The 10,110-nt window shown below is 32.0% G+C and overlaps 1 protein-coding gene across 3 annotated transcripts in view; it reads left to right on the top strand.

The window, feature by feature from the left end:
• Nucleotides 1-10,110, top strand: part of LOC102675450 (putative polypeptide N-acetylgalactosaminyltransferase 9) — a 79,795-nt gene that overhangs the window by 46,750 nt on the left and 22,935 nt on the right. For all 3 annotated transcript variants that reach the window (XM_031509857.1, XM_006614513.2, XM_006614514.2), the window contains one exon: nt 9,252-9,421. In XM_031509857.1, coding sequence (XP_031365717.1) covers nt 9,252-9,421 — 170 coding nt within the window. The remainder of the gene's footprint in view (nt 1-9,251; nt 9,422-10,110) is intronic.

Here is a 10,110-nt window from a genome sequence, read left to right as displayed (position 1 = left end):
ATATGTCACATGTCGTGATATGTTCGTTTTTTTTTTTTTTTAAATAAGAGACAAACGTAAGAGGGAAATTCAAATGAGGTTTCGTTTTTTTGTAGGAATCTGGTAGAAACTGGTGCGTTTGACGTCTCTGCGAATATATAGAAATAACGTGAAAATTTGATGGAAATGAAGAGAGGGGGTTTAACTTTTGTATTCCAACGGTATTCTCTTTTCGGTCCCTCTCCTCGTTCATTATTAATCTTCCCGCGCAAAAGTTGGCAACGTCGAGGCATTAATCATGCCAGGGCATCGTGGTAATTCCGTGGGACCTACTAATCACGGGGCAAGACCAATTAATTCGTGGCGACGTGCAAGGGTTGGTGGACAACGCGATCCCAACGTTGTCCGCGTGCAAATTTTCGTTGTACTTCCGCCCCTCTTCGAAACATATTGTTAGGAAAGGGACTCCCCATATTTCTGGCCAGATTTCTCCGTGATTTAATGCCACTTTCTTCCCTTTATTTCGTTCAAACTGAGAGAATTTGAATTCTTTTTTTTTTTTAATTCGATATTTAAAATAAATTATATTTTTCGTTTAGAATCCAAGCAATGTGAATAGAGAATAATCAAAGATAATAGAAAAAAATGGAATCTCAAGATTACAAATATTATCTTCGATGACATGAATGTGTTGAACAAGTGTAGAATAATGTAACGCCTCAATCACAACTGTTAGTACCTATTTCTACCGCTAGATGACCATAACCATGATCAAACCATGATCGGACTATGTAATAACTATAGTGCTGATTATCGCCACTAGGCGGCTTCAGTCACTACATTCATCTATACTGTCAAATATAAGTGGACCAAGTAAACGATTATCCTTCTGTTTCTTTCTATAACAAAATGACAGAATATAGATTAGTATTAATTAGTTTTATGTCTCTGGTTTTTTGGATTTTGATAATTCTATTAATATTTAAATCTGTTCATTTTCGAGAATTGCATCGTATAAAATACACAGTAAAATAAAATTATAGAAAATTAAACTATTGGAACTTATTTACAATACTAATATAAAGTGTGTATTATAGTTTTAGTTAGTTATAATGGATAAATGCATAAAAAAAGATTGATTGCGAACATAAGAAATTAATACGTAAAATTACATTTTCAGAAATATATATACGTCATTAATATCTTTTGTCAATAATCTTCTTTTACTCAAAAAAAAAAAAAAAATCTAATTTATTCTTATCTCTGCATAATCCAAACATGGCATCAAGAAACTCTCCTCTCCTTACAAATCCCTTTCGTAATATTCGAGGCACAAAGAAAAATTTCCTTCAACTTTTCCAATAACTCACCAACAAACGTAAATACGCGGGTCTTAACAATTCTCGAACATTTCTCAATAAACCTATCACGGCAATAAGAATGCTCGAACTCGAACTCCTTCCTTCGCCCTCCCTCTTCGAGGTAACGTTCGATTTCCTTCGATCCAAGGGAAATTTCAATGTGTAGGTTTTCCCGTGGTGAAATTTCCGCCAATCCCATAACCGTCTTACTATGGCATGAATCGTTCTCGAGTATCCCGGATCGGTGGATTCCTGTTGACGAGCGAGGAAGCAGCTCGAGGAGAGAAAAAGAGAGAGAGAGAGAGAGACAGTCAGTCACGTCGACCGCGTGTCTCTTCCTCAAGGTCCATTAGTCTCGAATCTGCTGCGGTTCCAGAAAATTGTTCGACCTGGATGGCTGTTCGATGTCGTTGGAATGACGCTGACAAAAAGGGGAGGAAAGAAAAAGAAAAGAAAAGAAAAGAAACGGAAAGGAGGAGGAAAAAGGAAAGGAAGAAGGAAATGCGAAAAAGGACGGGAGAGATGGGTAAACGCGAAAGAGCAGTGGGTGTTCCAATAAGCAACTGGAAACTTGGACTGGTTCCAAACAGGAAGTAATACCGGGATTCTAGTGGAGACTGGCAGCGTCTTCGACAAACTGTGCGCTGTCTACAGCAATAGTTTCGCGGCGGTTAACGAGGACCATTGTCTAGGGATGCCGATAATTATGTTAGTTTGCTAGAAGATTTGACAGTGTTCGGGATATGGGATAACGAGAATGTTTCTTCTTAAAGAGGTGTCCTTGGATTTGAAACTGATCGGATGAATTAAATGAACGAGTGAGGATATGTTTGTGATTCGATTGTTTGTTTCTTGAATGAATACTTAACTCTTCGTGTCGAAAGTTATTATATATAGGAGAATGTGAAAGAGGTAAAATAAATTGCACGAAAATAAAAATAAAGTTAAACGATACAACGAGATGTTGTATCGAATGAATATAGTTTTTTTGAAGGTATTTTATTAAAATTTTTTCATTTCTTCTCTTTTTCTTTTCTTTCCAGTGTGAATTGATGTTGAAAATCTAAGTTAAATCTAAAACTAACTTTTTCGCCTCGTTTTTTGAAAAAAATTATTCTTGTTTCCAATAATTGGTCACAAAATCATCATCCAGTTTATTATATGGTTAAGGTAGATTTATATTTTTCAGTTGTATATAATATAACTTTATCTTTTTCTATTGATGTCAGAAATAAATTTCAATAATTCGTAATAATGTATCTGTAATTCAATATCAATTATTTTTAAACTTTCCTTATGGAATAACAATAATTTAATTTATATTGAAACTTTATTCAATTTTTAAATTATAAATTTAAATTTAAAAATTATAAATTTTACATTTGAATTCATATTCTAAAATTTTTTTACAAAATTTTTATGAAATATTAATTTGCCAAGAATGAAGCGAAATATTATAATTTTGTGAAAGTTTAATAGAGGAAATTTTTATCTGAATCTAATATTTCAAGAATTATATTCTTTTTGTAATTAAAAAATAAAGAATAGAATTAAAAAGTTGAAACTATAGGAAAAGTATAATAATTCAATGTTACACACTTTTTACCTGCTTTAATTAACTACAAAGTAAGTTAAAAGCATTATTCGCGTAGAACAACATTTTCTAAAGTATTAAATTTCTGTCTTTTTAAAGGTAACTCTCGGATTTTGAAAATAAAATATGAAACTTTTAAAAAGTTATCTTTACCGTTAGTCTGGTACAATTATTTATGCTGGTACCCTTTTATGAAACACACAGTAAAATAAAACTGTGTAATACGTCATACATGCAGAAAGCTTTTTTGGTGAAACCGTTTAGTAAATAAAATTTACAAGCCTTTGAATCTTTTCATTTAAATCTCCATATGTTATAAACTACACTTAAAAAAATTACTTCTGTTACATTTATTAAATATCACAATTCATATCATGTCAAAATTTATAATTCCAATGAAATTTTATTTTTAAGTTTGATTCTATTGTATTTTTTTACAAAAAAATATAGATTTTCTTAAAATTTCATAAATATTTTTAATTCTATTTTTATTTTTTAATTTAACGAAATATTTTATTATAAAATTTAAATCTTCGTTTTCTTTGCATTTAGATTATCTCTAGAAAGAAGATTTTAATTCAACACAATAAATTGAGAACTAATTAAGAAATAATTAAATCTTAATACAAAATATGCAGCAAAATGAAATTAATTTAAAATCAAATTTATCTTTGCGGATATAGAATAATATTTTGCCTTTTCAATTTGCAAGATATTATATTTATTTTCAATTAATATTCGTTGCCCTTTTATCAACAAATTTTTACCAAAAATATTAATGTCAAATTTATTAAATTCATTAAATTCATTTATCTGAGTAAAGTATTTATTAAATTATTATTTCCGATAAAATTAATTCTCTCAATGAATTCTCTATATTTAAAGCAAAATTGTATAATTAAACGAAATAATTCCTTATTCGAATGAAATTTTGATTAAATCTTTTATTTTCTATCTTTATTTTATCCCGTTGGATAATAATATCGATAAATCACTTTGGAAAATTCATGTATTTAAAAAAAATAGAAAAAAAATATTACACAATCGTAAATTGAAAATCTTTAAATTTAATAATAATTTTTTTTTCTTTTTTTATACGTTTCGAAAGATTGCCTCTCGACAGAAAATTCTTGGACGCGTTGAAGCGTTACAACATTAGCTCTCGAGACTGGGACACGGAAAAGTCTCTCTCGACGCGAGTGACGCTCGCAAATTCGCTTTCAATGCTTAACACAGCTGAAAAAATTTCGCATGTAGAAATTGGACGGAAACGAGAGAACTTGTTAGTGGCGTGAACCATTCTAACCGACATTTAACACCGAGACACGAGACACGTTTATTCGTTACAAGTAAACACAATTCATCGTGGACCCTCCTCCCTTTTTTTAAGCTGCTTGCAACAGTGTTGCACCTGTGATCTCGCGAAGATTTTATTTGTGATTGCATTGGGGAAGAAAATTCGAAGAGATATGTTAATTTTAATTTAAAATTGTATAGAAGAATATTATGATTTTGTTTCTTGTTAATTTTATCATCTCTTTGATTTCTTTGATTCCAGTTAATATTTTTGATGTCGAAAAATTTGTAAAAAAAATAAATAGGAAAGTATTTTTTATATTATCCAAAATTTGCAATTGTCTGAAGTATGAACGAATTTGTGACGAAACAATTGAACGATGCATACAGGAACAGAAATTCATTTACTAAATTTTAACAAAAGTTTACTGTGGTGACAACGAGTTTGTTTCCGTTTCGAATTGAACGAACTTTTGCAACAACTGAAAATGTTTTTTGTCTTTAAAAAAAAAAAGAAAAAAGATTCATCACGTATATATTAATAAATGTAAATTATTACACACGATAAATTAATTTATTTTTACATTATTATAATTTAACAAGATAAAATGATAAAGATTATTTCTACGTTACATTTCTTCTTTTTTTTTTTTGTAATATTTTAAATTTTAAATTGATTCGATCGATACTTTCAATTTTTAGTAACTATTTTATTAAATACATTGGACAACACGATAACAAAAGGGGGATAATGGGAAGGAATATTTTATAGATTCGTTATATGAATAGAATATTTGAATTACCTCGATACGATTCACTGGTTGTATTTATTGATTAAAATCCATAAACTGGCGTTGCTTTTGACGAATCGTCATTGGAAACGCGATCAGATAGAAAAATTTATTGGCCATTTATTTACATCGTTACGTGTCAGGAATATTTGCGATATGGAATTGACGCAATTTTTAATGGGGCGATGGTTAACGCTCAACCCGGATTGTTTGCTCTGTCGCTTTATTTATGACGCGTCGTTGCCGATCAAAGAGATAAACAAAAATGAAATTTGCCGTTGATGGTTTATTATAATGGATCATACAATACACGAAATTCGTTTCACCAAATACAACAATTTGAAAGAGCGAGATGTAATAATTTCATCCCTCTCAATAATTTTAATTTCCTCTATAATAATTCTATTGTTCTCTTTAAATTCCTATCGCATTTATTTAAGCAATAATTTAAAAAATGACGAAAAAATTATATTCACGATAAATAATAATTTTCAATAAAAAAGAATTCCTTTCAATTTCATAATTATAATAATCAATTCATCAATTATTCATTAATTCTCTTAACATTTAAAAGGCAAATTTATTTATTTTTCCAGAATCATTCTTTCTTATTCTTCGAACCCATTCATCTTCTCGTATCATCAAATTCAATTCGATCAAATTTTAATCAACTCGAAAACCACTACCAACCAACCAACCAGTCTGAATGGATCGAAGTACATTAATCACTCGGTTCTTTGTGCGCGTAAAACGTGTCTTTCAATCCAGTTGATTTCTCTTGGTATAATCAGCTTCCCTACCACAGGGAACTAATGGTTTCGCGGATTTCCCGATTTTTCGACTTCTCTTTGAGAGAAGCTTTCGACTCGAAGCCTTCTTCCCTCTCCCTCCCTCTTTCTCTCGTTCGATGCACGGGGAATGAGGTAACGTGGAAACCGCACAACTGATGGACGTGATATACACGTATCAGCGTGTGTGCGGTTAGCGGTTCTGACGTTTAGGCTAATATACGTTTGGTACGAACAGGTACCGCAGCTTGCTCCCTACTGCTTCACGTGCAACCGTTACTTCAATGAAACACGAGATGATTAACAAAGAGTTTTTCGACGAAACCCAGTAGAATTTCCATTGGAAATAGAATAAAATAGAAGATTCGTTTCGATTTCTGATAATTTGAACGTGTGAATAACAGTTCTTCTTTTCAGAAATTCATCTTGTTATCTTTGCTTGGTTTCGAACTTAATTTTTGTATGTAAAGTAAAAAATTGTTGTAAGTAAAAAATTATTTACTTACTAATTTTACTAACAACTCAAACTTTCAAATCATCTTTTTTTTTTTATCCTTCAACATCGACGTGAATTCCAATCGCAGCTGGAAATCACCCCGAAACGAGATGTATACGACGTCGAATTCTAGCCACGCGACACGAAAAATCGTGGAATTAACGTAACACGAAAATAATTTTCCCTTTTATCCCCGGTGGCCACGTGAGGGGATCGAATATATTCCCGACACGATCGCGTGCAAAATCTACCGTAAGTTATCCAGTTTCGTGTTATCCGGCACGCATTCCTTTCCAAGCGACGGGACGCGTGAGAAATATTTGACAACAGGAGGATATTCTTTTCACCCTCGAAAGTCGACGACCCGACGAACGATCTTTACGACGCTCCATGGAATCGCAGGGGATCGCTCTGATTGGCTAATTGAAACGAACGCGGTCCCTTTTGTGTTATCTTTGAGAAATTAAATTAGAATGGAATTTTTAGTTTTTTGAATTTTTTATTTTAATGTTAAGTAAAGATTGACTGTATTAATAAGTGTCTTAATAATGAAAATAACGAATATACAACTCGTTATGATATTACGTTGGAATACGTTTCTTTTTTATCCAAACGCGTTCGATCTCGACTCGACTATTTCCATCTCCTTCTGTTCTCCGCCATGTCAAGGATCGAGGGAACTCGACTTGGCGGCAACTTTTTAAATGAAATTTTTCCCGATTTTCACGCGCTCTCGTCCGGAAATCAGGATGGGCTTTACCATAATAACGTTGAAGGAGATCCTTCTTCGTTCTGACACTTTCGAGGAATTAATGTCGTTAAGTTCGCGTTACAAGAGTGGCAAATGAAGTTGCCTTTTTGAGATTGAAAATTTTTTATTCCATCTGACGAGCGAATATTTAATTCGCTCGTCTCTCCTGTCCTGTGAAATTTAAATACGTTGTTGATGAGTTTTTTTTTCAGTTGGAATGTAATTCTATATGTGTCTGGTTTCGTTAATATCATTTCACTCATTTTTTTTTCCTTGTGAGAATTTATGTGATAAAATATTGTTGAGTGACTCAAACAATAATCTTAAAAGTTTGGGGTTTAGTTAAATTCTGGTAAGTACTGTTTTTGTAATTCAGTAGTATACAGTGGTCAGAGAAATGGTTAAGTGTCGGACTTATCATTTGTATGACTACTGCGAAGCATTTGATCGCGAATACGAAATGAAATTTCTTGTCTGATCATTGTCTCACCTATTCTACTGCATGAGTAATTTCATATATATAATATATATTTTAATAAAATGGTATTAATTTGCACAAATTGTTTTTATTATTTTTTTATACTTTTATAATATGTTAAATTAAATTAATTCATTATTTGTTTCATATTCACACAAATTTCATATTTCATACGATGGATCTATTCGAAAAATAATTCGTATTAGAGTTGAGGGGGCTTTAAAGCATTTTCTAGATCAGATATTTTAAAATTTGAATTCCAATTTGATGCTACTTTGACATGGGAGCAAATATCATTAAAAATTCATGATCTTTCCATTTATTCCTTTCGTCGACCACATGGAAAATTTCAACAAGTTGTCGCCGATTTTATCAGGAAAAATTCACAGATTCGCTGGTAATATTGAGACGTGTACTTTGAATATATATTTTTAACGAATATTTAATTTGATACAATTCGATAAAATTAAATATATCTCTTACATTGAAAGCTTTTAATTACTGTTCACATATTTAATTTTGCGTTTAAAAAACTTGTCAACATTGATTTTAATACGAAAGAATATTTTGATATTTTGGAAATTAAATAAATTTAATTATAAGTGATAGAAATATAGAATAAAATTATAAATGATAATTTAAGTTACGTTTTCCTTATTATTTCTTTTTTTCTTCCAAGTTAACATTCATAAACTTTGATAAATTTTTACAAAAATTTACAAATGAAATGACAATTATAAAAACTCGGAAAGAGGAAGATTAAAATTATCAAATTTATTTTTTAATATTTGCATATTGTCCTTACAATTATTTCCATACAAAAATCGAGATTTTCCAAAATCTCGTGAAATTCAATTCTCGTGGAATATCAATTATTAAAAAATTTCGCAAGAAAATCCTTAAAAAGAAAAAAAAAATGAAATTAAAACGAACGAGACAAAGTGAATCCTCGGATCGATACGACCAATGAGAGCGCCAATGAAATTGCGGCGAAGGAAAACGATAAACAGAAACTTGACAAGCGAAGAGGCGCACAGATGCGGGTAACGATGCCGGAAATGGAGGAGGTTGATTGTTTACGGATCTTATTATCCACATTAGCTTTATTAGCCGATACGATACGGCCAGGAGTCGGAGGCGTCTTAGAATCTTGGCCTACGGGGACCAAGTTACGTGTATACACAACTACTGCCCGTTTATTCTGCCAACATAGCGGTTCCTAATCGCATTATCGTATTTTGCCCTCTATCGTTTCGCGGATATCTCCTCCCCGTAATCCATGTTTTCCGATCGACGATCGGGATTAAGATATTAACGTTGCTGAATTCCGATTTACGGTTATGACCATAGAATGGACAGGAGTCTTTGTTAATATCGAAAAATCTGTGATCCGTTTCGATCTCTTTTATTGTTCAATGTTATATAATATTATATAATATATGTTATATAATATATGTTATATAATATTAAAATATTATTTATCGAATATATTTTCGAATAATAATAAGTATTAAATATAAATAAGTAATAAATATAATAATAAATATAAATAAGTAATAAATATTTAGAAAATTGGATAAAAATAGCAAGATATTGATTGAATTTCAATTATAATATTTAAGTGATTAATTATTGTATTTAAGTATAGAAAGTGAAAATTAAATCGTGATGTTTATTTAACGGAACTTTTCTATATATTCTGTTCCCTTTGTTACAGGTGTAAAGAACCAGGAAGGTACCTGACAGATCTTCCTCCAACAGCGGTGATAATTTGCTTCCATAACGAAGCATGGTCGGTGTTGCTGAGGACGGTCCATTCCGTGCTGGACAGATCACCGGATCATCTTATACAGGAGATCATCCTGGTAGATGATTTCTCCGACATGCGTAAGTAAACATTTCATTTTCTCTCTCTCTCTGTCTCTCTCCAATAATTTCTTCTCTTTTCTTCTTCGAAACATATGACACGCCATCTGAATAAATTCATACCCATCTCTTCCTTCCTCAACCTCCCATTAAAAAATATACAATTATTACCTTTAAACTTTTTTAAATTATTTATTATTAAATTATTTATTATTAAAAATATTATATAAATTATTTATTATTAAATTAAACTAGAGGTAAGATCGACGCAAAGTTTCACCTCAAAGAAAGAATCCCCAAAGAAGGAAGATCGTTTCCCATAAACGATCGGCCGAGAGAATCGAAGAGAAATTCTAAAGCCTGAGAGAAGGAGGGGAGAGAGAGATCTGATCTTACGCTATTCGATACGTGCCTCCATTCAATCCTCGCCGGTGATTCGTTATCGCGGTCAACACACAGCCCTTCGCTATGGATCGATTAATCGCGATCCATCCAGCCATGGAACCCGTAAAAAAACGATCGACGGGGCGAGAGGACGGAGGGGTCAGCCTGGGTTGAATGGAGGAGGAGGAAAGCTCGGCGTCGACGTGTTGCGCGCGTGTACTGTCGGAAAATTCCCGACAGCTTGATGCATGCCAACGATCCGGAGACGTTGATATCTTTCCCCTCGTCGAAGGGAGAGAGGGAGGAGCGTCGAGGAATGGAGGGGA

Source organism: Apis dorsata, unplaced genomic scaffold, assembly GCF_000469605.1.
Source record: "Apis dorsata unplaced genomic scaffold, Apis dorsata 1.3 scaffold_188, whole genome shotgun sequence".
Lineage (NCBI taxonomy): Eukaryota > Metazoa > Arthropoda > Insecta > Hymenoptera > Apidae > Apis > Apis dorsata.
This window is presented reverse-complemented; position numbering and strand designations above follow the sequence as displayed.